This window comes from Stegostoma tigrinum, chromosome 21 (assembly GCF_030684315.1).
Source record: "Stegostoma tigrinum isolate sSteTig4 chromosome 21, sSteTig4.hap1, whole genome shotgun sequence".
Classification (NCBI taxonomy): domain Eukaryota; kingdom Metazoa; phylum Chordata; class Chondrichthyes; order Orectolobiformes; family Stegostomatidae; genus Stegostoma; species Stegostoma tigrinum.
In genome coordinates, this window is record NC_081374.1 from 23,079,702 (window position 1) to 23,096,563 (window position 16,862).

The following is a 16,862-nucleotide window of genomic DNA, read 5'->3' on the forward strand; positions in this document are numbered from 1 at the left end:
CTTCCTTAAGAAGACTCAAGCATTTTCCTAACAATGGATGTTAGGCTAACTGACCTACAGTTTCTTGCATCAGAGATAATGGGAACTGCAGATGCTGGAGAATCCAAGATAATAAAGTTTGAAGCTGAATGAACACAGCAGGCCAAGCAGCATCTCAGGAGCACAAAAGCTGACGTTTCGGGCCTAGACCCTTCATCAGCTGAAGGGTCTAGGCCTGAAACGTCAGCTTTTGTGCTCCTGAGATGCTGCTTGGCCTGCTGTGTTCATTCAGCTTCACACTTTATTATCTTACAGTTTCTTGCCTTCTGTCTCCCTCCTTTCTTAACAGGAGAATCACAATAGCTGTTTCCTAATCCATTAGATTGCTTCTGGAATCCAATGAGGTCCAGAATATTGACTACAGATCCAATAGTTTATTAAGGACTTTGTTCTTTGTGATGGACAGTATTGCAAGACATTTTCTTCAACAGGCACCCTGCTTATCTGATATCTTTGGGATGTTCATAGAGTCTTCCACCATGAAGACCAATGAAAAATACTGTTTCACATTATCAATCCCCCAGTTGCATTGTTTGAAGATGTCAAAATCACCTTCACTACACTTTTTGCAGACCCATAGAAGGTCGTGCTGTCTCTTGCCAATCTATTTTCATAATCGGCTTTCTCCCTCTTCATTAGCCTTTTTAGGAATCCAGTGCTGATTCCTTTGAAAAATCCCACTCCGCTGGCCTACCACCAGTTTTTGCCACTTTGTTTGGCTTGTTTTGATTGGATACACTCATTAACTGTCTTTGTTAACAACCTTCTCACTGAGTCCCTCTTTTTCTCTGGAATAATTTTACGTTGAATGTTATAAAATATATGCTTAAACGTCGGTCACTGTTGATGAACTGATCTTCCCCTTGGTATACTTTCCCTGTCACTTTAGGCAGTTACTTCTTTATATTTCTGCAATTACCCTCAATTAATATTGATGAAAATAGATTTGGGAGAGACAGCAAGGGCTTCTATGGGTCCGCAAAAAGTGTAGTGAAGGAGATGAGGACACTGGTTTGAGACCCAAGCTGCTCTCCATCAACAAAATTTGAAATTATACCATGCTAATATTCACTGCCCCCTCGTATTCCACAACTACAAGATCTCTGATTAATCTTACCTCGTTTCACATTGCTAGTTCTAAAGTAGCCTGTTCCTGGTAGGTTCTGCAATGTAATGCTCTAATGAACAATCCCTGACACACTCAGTTTATGTTGCATCTTTCCCTTGCCCATCTGATTCATTCAATCAATACAGAGATTAAAATGACCCATGACAATTGTACTGCCCTTCTTGCACACCTCAATTTTTTTCCAATTTATGCTTTGCTCTACAGTAACACAAGTCTTCTGGGGGCTATAGTTGACTCTATACTTCTTTACTTGATATTCTCTTAATTCCACACAAACTGATTCCATATCCTGCTCTATTGCAAATCTATCACTACTCATTACTTGACTGAGATGTTCATCAAATAATTGAGCTGCCCCATCTCTTTTTCATTTCTGCCTATTTTTCTGGAGTAGTCTTGAATATTGTGTTCTTAGTCCTTGTCACCGCCAACCACACCCCCCCCCCCCACCCCGCCCCGGCCATATCACTGTAATAGCTATCAAGCCATATTCATTTGTTGCTATTTATGCCAACAACTCATCCACCTTGTTATAAAATCCGTATACATGCAAATAAAGAGTTTTAAGCTTTCACTTACCATTATTGTTTATTCTCCTCCCAATCTCTTCCCTACTCTTTTGCTTTTCTTTACCTCTTCCAGTCAAACTGATTATTATTCACCAGCCTGCATCTCTGTACACATTTGCTTTTCGTTTTTTTCAAGTTCCCCTCAATTGAATCTCTCCCTCCAAATTAATTAAAAACCCCAGTGATAATGGGAACTGCAGATGCTGGAGAATCCAAGATAATAAAATGTGAGGCTGGGTGAACACAGCAGGCCCAGCAGCATCTCAGGAGCACAAAAGCTAACGTTTCGGGTCTCAGCCTGAAACGTCAGCTTTTGTGCTCCTGGGCCTGCTGTGTTCATCCAGCCTCACATTTTATTATCTTAATCAAAAACCCCATCTAGTTAAATGATTCGTCAGGACAAAAGTGCCAGCACAGTTCAAATTAAGCCCATCCCAATGGAATGCATGGGCTCAAGCTATGCCTGCCTCTTTGTTGGTTACATGGAACAATCCCTCTTCTGCACCTACACTGGCCCTAAACCCCATCTCTTCCTCTGCTACATTGATGACTGTATTGGCGCCGCCTCATGCTCCCACTAGGAGCTTGAACAGTTCATCCACTTCAACAATACCTTCTACCCTAACCTTAAGTTCACCATCTCTAACACCTCTCTCTCCTTTCTGGATCTCTCTGTTTCCATCTCTGGCAACCACCTCGAAACCAATGTCCATTTCAAGGCCACCAACTACCAAGCTACCAAGAATACACCTGCTCCCATCCGCCTTCCTGCAAAAATGCCATCCCCTATTCTCACTTCTTTCACCTCCATCACATCTGCACCCAGGATGAGGCATTCCACTCCCGAACACCTCAGATGTCCTCATTTTTCAAGGATCGCAACATCCCACCCTCAGTGGTTGAGAACGCCCTCAACCATGTCTCCAGCATTTCCCGCAACTCATCCCTCACACCCCTTCTCCGCAATAACAACCAAAAAAGAATCCCCCTCGTCCTCACGTACCACCCCACTAACCTCCGGATCCAACGCATCATCCTCCGACACTTCAACCATCTGCAATCCGACCCCACTACCAAAGACGTTTCTCCCTCCCCAACCTTATCTGCTTTTCGGAGGGACCACTCCCTCTGGGACTCCCTTGTCTGCTCTACACTCCGCTCCAGTGCCACCACACCCGGCACTTTTCCCTGCAACAGCAGGAAGTGCTACACCTGCCCCTACACCTCCCCTCTCACCCCCATCCCAGGCCCCAATAAGACTTACCACATCAAGCTGATGTTCACCTGCACACCTGCTAATGAGCTATACCGCATTCACTGTTCCCGTTGTGTCCCGCTCTACATCGAGGAAACCAAGCGAAGGCTTGGGGACCACTTTGTGAAACACCTATGCTCCATTCGCACGAAACAACTGCACCTCCTATTCGCAAACCATTTCAACTCCCCCTCCCATTCCTCAGACAACATATCCATCCTGGGCCTCCTGCAGTGCCACAACGATGCCACATGAAGGTTGCAGGAACAGTACCTCATATTCCACATGAGAACCCTGCAGCCCAATGGTACCGTTGTAGACTTCACAAGCTTCAAAATCTACCCTCCCTCTACTGCATCCCAAAACCAGCTCAGCTTGTCTCCCCAACCTGTCCTTCCTCCCACCTATCCCCTCCTCCCACCTCAAGCCCACGCCCATCTCCTACCTACTAGCGTCATCCTGCCCCCTTGACATGTCCATCCTCCCTGGACTGACCTATTCCCTCCCTAACTCCCCACCTACACTCACCTTTACTGGCTCTATCCCCACCTCTTGGACCTGTCTGTCCCCTGTCCACCTATCTTCTCCTCTGTCCATCTTCTATCCACCTCCCCCTCTCTCCCTATTTATTTCAGAACACCCTTCCCCTCCCCCATTTCTGAAGAAGGGTCTAGGTCCGAACCGTCAGCTTTCCTACTCCTCTGATGCTGCTTGGCCTGCTGTGTTCATCCAGCTCTATACCTTGTTATCTCAGATTCTCCAGCATCTGCAGTTCCTACTATCTCTGAACCAACGGAACAACTCTCTCTTTCCCCAGTACTAATGCCAGTGCTCCTTGAATTGTAACCCATTCCATGCACACTAATCTTTTAAGCCAAGCATTAAGCTCTCTAATTTATTTACCCATGCAAATTTGCATGTGGTTCAGGTAGTAATCTCCAAATTAGTACCTTTGTGGTTCTGCTTTTTAATTTAGCCACAAGTCGCTCATAATCCTTAAGGAGATCATCTTTTCTCATCCTATCCATCTCATTGATGCTCATAATGGGCCATGACACTGGATTCTTCCCCTCCCACTCCAAGTCCCTTAATCTTAGTACAGGGTAAAAGCACATCCTTTGAGACTCTGTGTCCATCGCAGAGAAGGTAATCTATTCCCCAAAATGTGCTATCCCCTACACCCATCAGATTTCTCTTACCTTTCCCCCAATAACTGGGATGCTCTTCACTACACTACTTTGGTCAGTTAACTCATCCGCCCTACCGTCTGTGCCCTTGTTCACAATGTAAGCAAAACCCTTGTACCTATTGGAAAAGGATACTGTCTGAAACTCTAAGCAAAGGAAATTCTAGATCAATATCTGTCTCACTTGCAGTCATACTCTCTTGAGCATAATCATGAACCAAATTTGTTGTAATTAATTTAAGGTGTGACTGTCCCCTGAAAACGTGTCCAGATGCATCTCCCACAGCGTCAACAGCTCCAAATCGAGCTCATCAACTCCGAGCTAAAATCCTTGAGCAGCCAACACTTTCTTAAGATATGGTTACCATAGATCGCAACAGCATTCACCAGCTCCCACATATTAGAGTTTAATACATCACTACTCTGTTCTATCTATCTAAGTAATTTGAAAGTGAAATCTTTGAAAGTGAATTTCCTAACAGTACTCTTCAGCTGAAATAACTCATCATTTGTAAAACCAAGAGAGACAGAAGAAATGCCCTAATTCACTAATCCCCCAGTTTGCCTCACAGTGATGCTCACCTGCTGCATACTCCTCACGGTCTGCTTCACAGTGATGCTGGCCTACTGCACATTCCTCCCGGTCTGCTTCACAGTGATGCTCACCTGCTGCACATTCTTCCTGGTCCACTTCACAGTGATGCTGACCTGCAGCAGATTCCTCCCGGTCTGCTTCACAGTGATATTGATCTGCTGCACACTCCTCCTGGTCTGCTTCACAGTGATGCTCACCTGCTGCACACTCTTCCTGGTCCACTTCACAGTGATGCTGACCTGCAGCAGATTCCTCCCGGTCTGCTTCACAGTGATATTGATCTGCTGCACACTCCTCCTGGTCTGCTTCACAGTGATGCTCACCTGCTGCACACTCTTCCTGGTCCGCTTCACAGTGATGCTGACCTGCAACAGATTCCTCCCGGTCTGCTTCACAGTGATATTGATCTGCTGCACACTCCTCCTGGTCTGCTTCACAGTGATGCTCACCTGCTGCACACTCCTCCTGGTCTGCTTCACAGTGATGCTGACCTGCTGCCCACGCCTCCCGGTCTGCTTTACAGTGATGCTGTTCACTTTTCCCACTAATGGCAGAGAAATCATTTTTGAAATCCTTATTTATTTCCCTATTCCTATTGCATTCTCCATTTCACCCACAATTAATAAGCTTTCATTTTGACATTCAGGTTACATTTATGACAGACTGATAAAAGCAAACTGCACCTCTTCAGCCCTCTTGTCATATGTGGTGCCTTTCAGATAGTCAATTGTCACTTTCTTCACTGTTGACCAGCTAAATATGTCAGCATTCACCCTGTTCACTTGTTCAATACCAAAGTAGCCAGAGAATCACCTGCCATTGTTTCTCTTCCGGTACCTACACAGTTAGCTCTACTGGTCCCCAAGTACCTATCCTTACCCCCTACACCTACTTCTCATTTGCATACTTCCCTTATAATGATAGCTAAAATGCCAGTTTCTCTATATACTTTAATGTCTATTCACCTCCACCACCACCAAAACGCTTGACCTTCCCATAAGCCAGATGCTATATTGCCAGATAGATTGTTCAACTGGCATTTAATATTGGATCAACAACAATCTTCTCTAGTTACATTTAGGCAAATGTAGGTTGAAGTCTGTTTAAATGCAGGCTTAATTTCTGCTACAAACTCCATTCTCCAGCCATCACCCCTGTATTTGCTAACTGCCAATGATATTAGCTAACAACACATCAATTTCACAACACTGTTGTTTTCAAGTGTTTCCATGATTTCAATCCAAACTGACTCCAAATTATAATCTATTGAATTATATCACGACTACACTGAGTTTACGGGCCATTTAAAATAACCTCAAAATCAATTTCGCCAATACCTTGTATTTATTTTATTCTTAGCTCTATTTATAATAAAATTAGAAGCTTAGAAATGTTTGTTGAATAGAACTACCAGCCAGTCGATTTTACATGGTTTCATGAGAGAAAACTAATCAGCACCAATGAGTGGTCATTTACATTCTATCCCAATATTTTATTAATTACAAAACCTGCTCTCAAAATCATGGTGAATAAAACATTAGATGCAAAAACTGCATTGATTATCATCTTCCAGTTAATTATAAGCATTTTTTTCCCAAGCTCTGGAAGCACATTGAAATCCTGCCTTGCGCTACATCAATTTGATCAAAACTAGAAGTGCTAATTAGGGCTCATTTCCCATTTCATTTTTGGAATTCTGACAGCTAATTTCTTGGCTGACAGAATAAGTTATAGTTTGTTAAAAGCCCTATCTTTATCATGGACATCTGAAACATTTGTTATGATCCTAGTTGATGTTATTACTGCACATTGTCAGTTCCTAGAATGAAACATGGCTCAACAGAAAATATTTCATGTTTGTTTTCTTTTGTTTTAATGAGGTGATCTCTCACTGAAACACAGTGAAACTCAATGATGTAGATTCTGTTTTAATAATAAAACAGATACTAATTAACCAAAAGAAATAAAGACGAAATAGAATAAATCAATCTACTTTTAACACAAATTCAAAGAGTTTTAAATATGTACCAAAACATTCCTTGACAAATTCCAAAAAAAAATCCATCATACACTCTCCAAAAACATCCCTTTTGTATTACTCAGACCAGAAAAAAAATTTTTTACCTAACAACGCAATTGTTTTCAGGCAAGTTTGACTTTAAGTCCTCAGCTGAAAACGCTGATAGTTTCAGGAAGAAGCTACCATATGCCTCAGTTTAAAATACTTATCTTCAGGATTTTATCCCAACACTTTGGGTTTGGGGCTAACTCTTTTTTCCAACAGATTCGAGTTTTAGTATGATTTTGTTTTTCTTAACTGCCCTCCTCTAGACAACCACCTCCATTAAAAAAAATCACTAAACTACGCGCAACAAAGTCAAACTTGAAAACAAAACAAATTCAAGGTGCTTCCCCGAAGCTTCAAAAACTCCTAAGACGAGAAATTTCTGACATAAATTAAAGCGCCATAGTTCACTAAGATGTAAAGCCACCAGTACTAGCAGTAGTACCTTTAGTAGTAGCTCTGAAAACCTTCTTTAAAAAAATCACTATGGCCACAAAAATGCTTACAAGTTAACTTCAGACACATAGACAACCCAGATATCGCTGAACAAAATCCAAAATTAAAATAAATGGTATCTTATAAATAAATAGGATAGTTATCTCATCCATCCTTGTTCATTATTAGGCAAAAGGCCAAATCTTCCAAGGAATGGCAATTATGGGTCGCTACTCTATTCCTCATTTTCTTACCTTGCCCAGGAGCTCCGCATTTTTGGCCTGAGCTTCTGAATCTGGCCTCCTGAGAAATCCGGAGTGTACCTGTTCTGGGGGTCTTCCAGCGAAGTGAATGATCAATGTTGGAGGCCAAGCCATGCCCCCTTTTTACAGTAGTAGGTTCTGTATTCCGGGGTTTTAAGGTCCCAAAGGTACTGTGACAAACTATGGAGAGAAGTGTGTAAAGTAAGTAGGTGAGGGGGGCAGGGTAGCAGGTGGGGATGTGAGGGGGGCAAGACAGCAAGGGTGTAATAGGTGAAAGTGGCAGGTTAATGGGAGGGTAGCTAGCGGGAGAGGGGTTGCACCTTAATGAGTTATAGATCAGGTCAGTGGGTTGGTGAGGTGGGTTAGGAAGTGAAGGGGGTCAGTTTGATAATTAGCCAGGAGTTAGGGCAGGTTTTAATCCATTCCTGGTTAATTATTCAAATAATTGAGTTGGAAGATTCAAATCTCAGATTCAGGTCAGGTGGTTCGGGCCACGGGAAAAAGTTTGGTCAGGTGAGGTTAAGGGTCAGGGTCACTTGAAACATGGGGTAGAGTGGTGCATGAAATGGCTTTTATGCTTGGATTGAATTGCTATACAGGCCGTCTCCCGGTTGCGAATGGGTTCCAATAGAAAAGGAGCCATTCATAAGTACAGGAAATGTTCATATCCAGATCTTTACAATTACACCCCTGTATGAGATCACACTCAAAAGCACAAGTGTTCATTGAGTCAGACGTTCGCAAAATTGGGGACTCCCTGTATAGCTCATTCATCTGTGTTTTTAATCAACTGGTGTTGGGTGACACAATGATTGCATATGGACAGAAAGAAAAGTCCCATCTTTACAAGTTAACCATCTAATCTGAGCAAAAAGCAATAACTCATGACACACATCCTGAGGGTTGCCAGTCTTCAAAGTCCAGTCCACACAAGGACAATACTGTGATCAATGCGTCAGTCTACCCATGCATGCTTACTGACATGCATCCACTTCCTCTTTGTTGGCCCTGTGCACAAGCTGACGTTGCCACACATCACACTGTCGAATCATTTGCTCAGGCACAGTCATGTCTCCATGCTGACTGTGGTGCACATGCAGGAGGCAACACCATTGCTCACAGTCATAACATTATCAGCACATGCACACATGTCCCACAGCATTGAACCACATGTGGATTTGTAGGTGCTGTGACATCGTCATGCATGCACGGATGAATACTGGTAATACAAGTTCCCCATTGCTGCTGACTCATGTCATGTGGGTCATCTGTGCATGTGCAGGCTATGGCTGCCATTTTTAGCATTGGAAACACATAGGCAAATCTTATTTAGTTCGGTAATACAGAGTTAGTTGCATGACTTAATATTCCATAAAATTTTCAACAAACATGTAGTGATAGCAATGGGCAGCCGGTCTGATCTCTCTGTCAAATTCTCAGAGTCAGATGTCAGACACTTCAGTACTCACCAGCTCCACCTATAGGCTAAAGCAATCAAGCACAGTACAATGAGCTGTGATGAGGCAAGCTTAAACAAAAACTACGGCTGTGAAACCTGTAACAAGTCTGGAGACAGACGGAGCTTTTGCAGGATCTAGCTGAATTGTCCAGATTTTCTTTAATGACATTCAATTAAAATTGATGCATGGGCATTCATAAAGATGGTTGATTTTCAGATTCTCAGATTTGAGGTACGCCACATGCAATATGAAGTTCTTCAGTATTTGATCTCCATCATGTTGTTCTTAACCCTAGCCACATCCAAAACTCTTTCTTATTCTGATATGGTGAGACGTTCAATGTGCACACCTTAATTGATGAATTTAACAAAAATTATTTGTCCATTTTTTAATTGAGGCAAGACACAGAAATGTTGCTGAGAGCTTAACAAACATTAGTTAATCATAAAATGACAGAATTATTGCAGCACAGAAAGCAACCATTCAACCTAACATGTCTATGCTGGCTCTCCAAAGGAATATTTTGCCCTGTGCCACTCCCCTCCTTTTCCACCAACACCTCCTCCCCCTCTGTCTTCCGTCATAGAGCAAATTTTGTATCTAATTGACAAGCTCACCCTGAATCTAACTTTACTAATTAGTCTACTGTGCAAAATGTTGTCAAATGCTTTACTAAAGTTCAAGTAAACAAGGTCTATCACTCTGCCATCATCAATCTTTTTGATTACTTCATTAAAAAACTCAATCAAGTTTGTGTAACATGATTCTCTTCACATAAAACCATGTGTCTATCCTAATCAATCCTTGCCTCTCCAATTGCATATAAATCCTATCTTTCAGAATCACCACCAACAACTTACCCATCAGCAATGTTAGACTCACAGATCTATTGTTTTCAGGCTTCTCCTTACAGCCTTTCATAAATAATGGCACATTATTAGGAAGCTACCAGTCCTCTCATACTTCACCTATGTTTAGGTGAGACGTTCAATGTGCACCTATGTTTATAAATGGTACAAATATTTCTGCTAGCGCACACAGTTTCCTCCCTAACTTTCCACAATGTCCTGGGATACACTTAATCAGATCCTGAAGATTCATCTACCTTTACATTTTCTAAGATCTCCAGAACTTCCCCTTCCATAATGTGAACTGTTTCCCTACCATTGGGAACATTTTCCCCCATCTGACCCGTCCAGACTCTTCGTGGTATTTAACAAAACTCCTCCTAATCTTCTTCAAGGAAAACAGTCCCAGTTTCTAATTCTAATCTGAAATTCTTCACCGCTGGAAACATTCTCATGAATCTTTTGTTTATTCCCTCTTATGCCTTCAGTTCTTTATTAAAGTGCAGTGCCCAGAGCTATACAAAATACTCCATTCGAGGCTGAACCCGGGCTTCATACAAGTTTAACACAATTTCTTTTGTTCTAGACTTTTATGTTGCTGACAATGGAGTCCTGCATACTATATGCTCTACAAATTGTTCTCTCAATTAGACTGTGTGTTTCAATTATTTGTCCACATACATCCCTCTGCTCTTGCATCCTATTTAGAATTGTATTGTTCATTTTATATTCACTGTCCATAGTCTTCCTACAAAATTTATCACTTCACACTTTCCTATATCAGATTGCCTCTGCCCCTTGTCTGCTCATTCCACAATACTATCCTCTTTGAAGTTCTACATGATTCCTCTTACGGTTAATAATGATTCAAATTTTATAACATCTGCAAGTTTTGAAAGGATGGAACGTTCAGTGCATCTACTGCAGAAGAGGCCTAACAATTGCAATCAGTTAAAAAGCTAGGTACTCACGTGGGTCGGACTTTGAGAATGTATCTTTATCCAAAAGATTCCTGTGGAGAAAATGAGATAGGCTGTAAGACCATAAGACAGTGGAATAGAATTAGGCCATTCAGCCCACTGAGTCTGTTCTACCACTCAATCAAAGCAGATATGTTTCTCAACTCCATTCTCATACACTCTCCTAGCAATCTTTGATCCCCTTACTGATCAAGGAGTTAAATTACATTTGCTGGAAAATAGCCAAAATTTAGAAAGGTGGATCAAAGCAATGTAGGGTAATTTTTTTCTTCCCAGTGCCAAGATTGTTCACGTTTTACTGAATATCAAATCAATATTCAATAATGTACGTAAAATAAAATTAAGTATGCTTCAATTCAAAATAATTTTTAATTTTGTTTTTAGTTTTGCTTTCTCTCCTCAATCCTTAACTTTCTGTTGCCACTTTTACACTTTCAGCATTTCCTTCCCAAATACCATGGTACCTCCTCAATGGAATGTCAAATGATCCAATCTCAGATTTCTGCGATTTTACTTAGTAATCATTCAGGCACTAAAGTAGGACCAAAGTCAGTTCTTCCACGGGATGTTCTTCTAACTCTTGAGGTCACCAAATGATGGTCTTCCATAAGCCATTCAATTTGGTTGAAAGAAATTCTAAGAAATGGCTTAAGATTGAGTGACCTATACTTTGTCAAACATTAATAATTGGCAACTTGACAGAGATTTGACAGCACCAGTTTTTTTCTCATATTTAACTAAAGCTTGTTTTCTGGAAAGTAGATAATGAACTTATTTTTTTCATGACTATGTGCCCTGCTTTTCAGAATCTGTACATATTAATTTATTAATATGCAGTACAGAGTTACCAGTAACACACTTTATAACTAAACTGTAGGTGTGTGGATTTCTTTAATTTGATCACACCTCACAACTTAACCACAGAATGTAACTGCAGTACAACAGCAACACATGACATGGCAGTGAAACATGAATTAAACAATAGTGTTTTAAATAAAGCAAAGCCTAACTCTTAAAATAGAAAATAAACTGCCTAAGAACTGGTATTTTTCCGTTAATAAATGTATTTGTCATGCTTGGCTGTGCTTTGAATCTATTTAAAACATAAACCACCTCAGTTTTTTTTTATTTTGAGATTGTTGAATACCAATTTAAAATTATGACATTTTCAATCTAACCCCTGTAATCCCTGTTCTTTTTTTAAATATGTGCACCAAAATATCTTTTTGCAGATCAAAAAAGTACATTGTATACAAGGCAGCAAAGTATGAAAGTTTTTAAAAAATGAAATGCACTGGATGGAGGCGACAGAATTAGAAACTCAGGAAACCCCTTGAACTTGATTAACTTGAAATTAAAATGTATCAGTTTCTACACAGCAAAAAATATATGAACACAATTATGTTAATGCCTCCTTTAAACATGCTCTCCTGAATTAATGAATGTGTGAAATAGACTGTTAGGATAGGTTTTGACACATAGAAAATTAATACATTACACTATATTAGTGTCAACCTGAATACAGTATCACCTGAAATCTTGAGGACCCAATGCAATAACACTTTAGATGTCAACTTCCTACTGGAGTGAAGGTTTCCCAACTAGATTTTAAAATTAGTTTGTAACTGCCAAGGTTCAGCAGGCCAATACTTCAAAATGCCAATGTTGCAGCCAGCATTCACAACTATTTTAAAACTCTTAGTATGGATTATTGATCCATTTCCTGAGTCATAGCTATATACTCTCAGATATGGGGGAGTTTTCTAACGATTGCAGAGTGTCCAGTTCCATTCATGATTCCACAGATAATGAAGCAGTTCTTGACACTCTGAAGCAAAATGTGGACAGTATGGAGGTTTAGTTTGCAAAGTGTAAGTGCTAGGCAATGATCATCAAAAACATACAGTCTAATCGTCTCCCTTAGCAGTCAAATGACATTATCACCCAAATCCCTCAATTAAGATGTCAGTGGTCACTACTGACAGAAAACTGAATAGATCGAGGTACATAGTTACTATAGCTCCAACATCAAGCTAGAGTCGAGGTATTTCTGCAATCAGTGACTCACCCTAACTTAAGAACATAACAGATGGGAGCAAGGGTAGGCCATCTGACCCTTCAGGTCTGCTGTACCATTCAATAAGATCATGGCTAATCTTTTACCTATCCACTCATCATAACCCTTCATTTCTTTACTGGTCAAAAATCTATCTTTGCCTTTAAAAAATCCTACAAGGTGTCCTCAGATGCTATACTGGGCAGGGAATTCCACAGGTTCATAACCCCTTGGGAGAAGAAGTACCTCCTCAACTTAGTCCGAAATTTGCTCCGCCTTATTTTGAGGCTATGCCCCCTAGTTCTATTTCACTGACCAGTGGAAACAACCTCCTTGATTTTATCTTATCCAGTCCCTTCATAATTTTACATGTTTCTATAAGACACCCCTAATTCTTCTAAAGTCCAATCAGTATAGTCCCAGTTTACTCAATCTCTCCTCCTGAGCCAAACCTTTCAACTCTGTAATCAACCTAGTGAACTTCGTTTGCACCCTTTTCAGTGCCAAAACTGTACACAGTACTCCAGGCATGGCCTCACCAGCACGCTATACAGCTGCAGTATAGCCTTCCTAGTTTTAAACTCCATCCCTCTAACAATAAAGAACAATATTCTTTTTGCCTTCTTAATTACCTGTTGCACCAATAAATCAATGTTTTGTGATTAATGCGCAAGGATATCCAGGTCCTATGTCCCTCTGCACAACAACATGCTGCATTTTTTCACTATTTAAATTATAGTCCATTTTTCTGTTATTCCTACCAAAATGGTTGACCTCACATTTACCACCATTGTAATCCATCTGCCAGACCCTTGCCCACTCACTTAACCTATCCATATCTCTCTGCACACTTTCAGTTTTCTCTTACATGTTGCTCTGTCACTCTATCACTCATCTTAGTGGCATCTGCAAACTTTGACACGCTACACATGGTCCCCAACCCTAAATCATCAATGTAAATTGTAAACATTGTAAATACTTTCCACAGATATAAAGCACAAATTAGAAATGTGATAAATACACTTGAGGTGTAAACTGAGTATGTATATATTTCGATACCATAGTGGTAACATCACTGTAGCACCTGGTAATCCGGAGCCCAAGGCTAATGTTCTAAGGACCACCAGTGCAGCTGGCAAAGTCATAAAAGTCTGGAATTTAAAAAAAACTATTCTAATGGCACCCATATAATCACTATCAATTGTCATAAGAACTTAATGGTTAACTAATGTCCACTAGGGAAGGAAATCAGCCATCCTGATCTGGTTTGGACCACATGTGAATTCTGATACAAGGCAAGGTGGTTTCCTTCGTAAATACTGGCCCAGTCAGTGACATCCACATCCTGTGAATGAATAAAAAATATTGCATTTTACAGCTTACACATTGAATTAATGGTGTGTGTATAGGCGTGCGCATGTGTACACATGTGTGATGATTAACTTGTAAGGATTTCTGAAGTGGTGGTTTGTAAAAAAACAACATGTGAGATGTACAGTCCTTGGATGTTATGGCGAGCCTCTTTACATTGGGAGAGTTCTTATGCATGAAAAATATAAACAATGCAGAATATTAGGCTTCAGTTAGTAGGATCAAGAAAGGTTTTTTTTTGGTTAGGGAAATGAAACACACAGCTTGCAAGACTGTTTTGGTTTCAGCTTTGTTGAAGCCTTGGTTGAATTTGGTGAATTTCCAAACCAGGCATCAATCTGATCCATTCCCACAGTCGCCACATTTCCACGGTTTCTCCACCATGAGCTAATCAAGACCAATACAGCCAGAAGATTAGATCTCCTCAGTTCGGGTCACTGACACTGAGCTGGCTGGTCATGGCCAATGTACTGATGTGCTGGTAAAGGGTGACTGGGTGATGGGGCCCAGCCTCTGTGCCACTGTTTCAGTACGTGGGCCCCAGGCTGAGCCTTTGTGCGTGGGCAAGCCTTCATGCGTGGGCTGGGTCTCCAAGTGTGAGTGGGCCTCTGTGTGTGGAGACTGATAGCTTTGCGTGTAGGCCAAAAGCCAAGCATGTATGTTGAAAACCCAGTGTGTAGGTAGAAAAGAGATAATGGGAACTGCAGATGCTGGAGAATTCCAAGATAATAAAAGTGAGGCTGGATGAACACAGCAGGCCAAGCAGCATCTCAGGAGCACAAAAGCTTACATTGCGGGCCTAGACCCTTCATCAGAGAGGGAGATGGGGTGAGGGTTCTGGAATAAATAGGGAGAGAGGGGGAGGCGGACCAAAGATGGAGAGAAAAGAAGATAGGTGGAGAGAGTATAGGTGGGGAGGTAGGGAGGGGATAGATCAGTCCAGGGAAGATGGACAGGTCAAGGAGGTGGGATGAGGTTAGTAAGTAGATGGGGGTGCGGCTTGGGGTGGGAGGAAGGGATGGGTGAGAGGAAGAACAGGTTAGGGAGGCAGAGACAGGTTGAACTGGTTTTGGGGTGCAGTGGGTGGAGGGGAAGAGCTGGGCTGGTTGTGGGATGCGGTGGGGGGAGGGGAAGAGCTGGGTTGGTTGTGTGGTGCAGTGGGGGGAGGGGACGAACTGGGCTGGTTTAGGGATGCAGTAGGGGGAGGGGAGATTTTGAAACTGGTGAAGTCCACATTGATACCATTAGGCTGCAGGGTTCCCAGGCGGAATATGAGTTGCTGTTCCTGCAACCTTCGGGTGGCATCATTGTGGCACTGCAGGAGGCCCATGATGGACATGTCATCTAAAGAATGGGAGGGGGAGTGGAAATGGTTTGCGACTGGGAGGTGCAGTTGTTTGTTGCGAACTGAGCGGAGGTGTTCTGCAAAGCGGTCCCCAAGCCTCCGCTTGGTTTCCCCAATGTAGAGGAAGCCACACCGGGTACAGTGGATGCAGTATACCACATTGGCAGATGTGCAAGTGAACCTCTGCTTAATGTGGAATGTCATCTTGGGGCCTGGGATAGGGGTGAGGGAGGATGTGTGGGGGCAAGTGTAGTATTTCCTGCGGTTACAGGGGAAGGTGCCGGGTGTGGTGGGGTTGGAGGGCAGTGTGGAGCGAACAAGGGAGTCACGGACAGAGTGGTCTCTCCGGAAAGCAGACAGGGGTGGGGATGGAAAAATGTCTCGGGTGGTGGGGTCGGATTGTAGATGGTGGAAGTGTCGGAGGATGATGCGTTGTATCCGGAGGTAGGCGGGGTGGTGTGTGAGAACGAGGGGGATCCTCTTTTGACGGTTGTGGCGGGGGCGGGGTGTGAGGGATGTGTTGCGGGAAATACGGGAGACGTGGTCAAGGGCGTTCTCGATCACTGTGGGGGGAAAGTTGCGGTCCTTGAAGAACTTGGACATCTGGGATGTGCGGGAGTGGAATGTCTTGTCGTGGGAGCAGATGCGGTGGAGGCGGAGGAATTGGGAATAGGGGATGGAATTTTTGCAGGAGGGTGGGTGGGAGGAATACACCTCTAGAATACACCTCCATCCCTTCCTTCCACCCCAAGCCGCACCCCCATCTACCTACTAACCTCATCCCACCTCCTTGACCTGTCCGTCTTCCCTGGACTGACCTATCCCCTCCCTACCTCCCCACCTATACTCTCTCCACCTATCTTCTTTTCTCTCCATCTTTGGTCCGCCTCCCCCTCTCTCCCTATTTATTCCAGAACCCTCACCCCATCCCCCTCTCTGATGAAGGGTCCAGGCCCACAACATAAGCTTTTGTGCTCCTGAGATGCTGCTTGGCCTGCTGTGTTCATCCAGCCTCACATTTTATTATCTTGTGTAGGTAGAAAACTCTGCTTGTCGGCCAAAAGCTTTGTGTGTGATGTTCTGTGAACTGAGCTTCAAATCTCAGGCTTTACTTGGATGCTTTGTTATGCATTTTTACTTTTGGAGAAAATCAAACTAAAACAATTTTTTTTGAAAGAGTGCAATAACTTGGATTGCCAAATGCACAAAATGAATAACCTCAACATTTATCCAAATTATACTTCATCTGCCACACATTTGCCCACT

The 16,862-nt window shown here is 42.3% G+C and overlaps 1 protein-coding gene across 5 annotated transcripts in view; it reads right to left on the reverse strand.

The window, feature by feature from the left end:
* The window catches only part of LOC125463008 (copine-8-like), a 636,730-nt gene that overhangs the window by 535,917 nt on the left and 83,951 nt on the right, over positions 1-16,862 (reverse strand). For all 5 annotated transcript variants that reach the window (XM_048553605.2, XM_048553606.2, XM_048553607.2 and 2 more), the window contains one exon: positions 10,816-10,856. In XM_048553605.2, the coding sequence (XP_048409562.2) occupies positions 10,816-10,856 (41 nt within the window). The remainder of the gene's footprint in view (positions 1-10,815; positions 10,857-16,862) is intronic.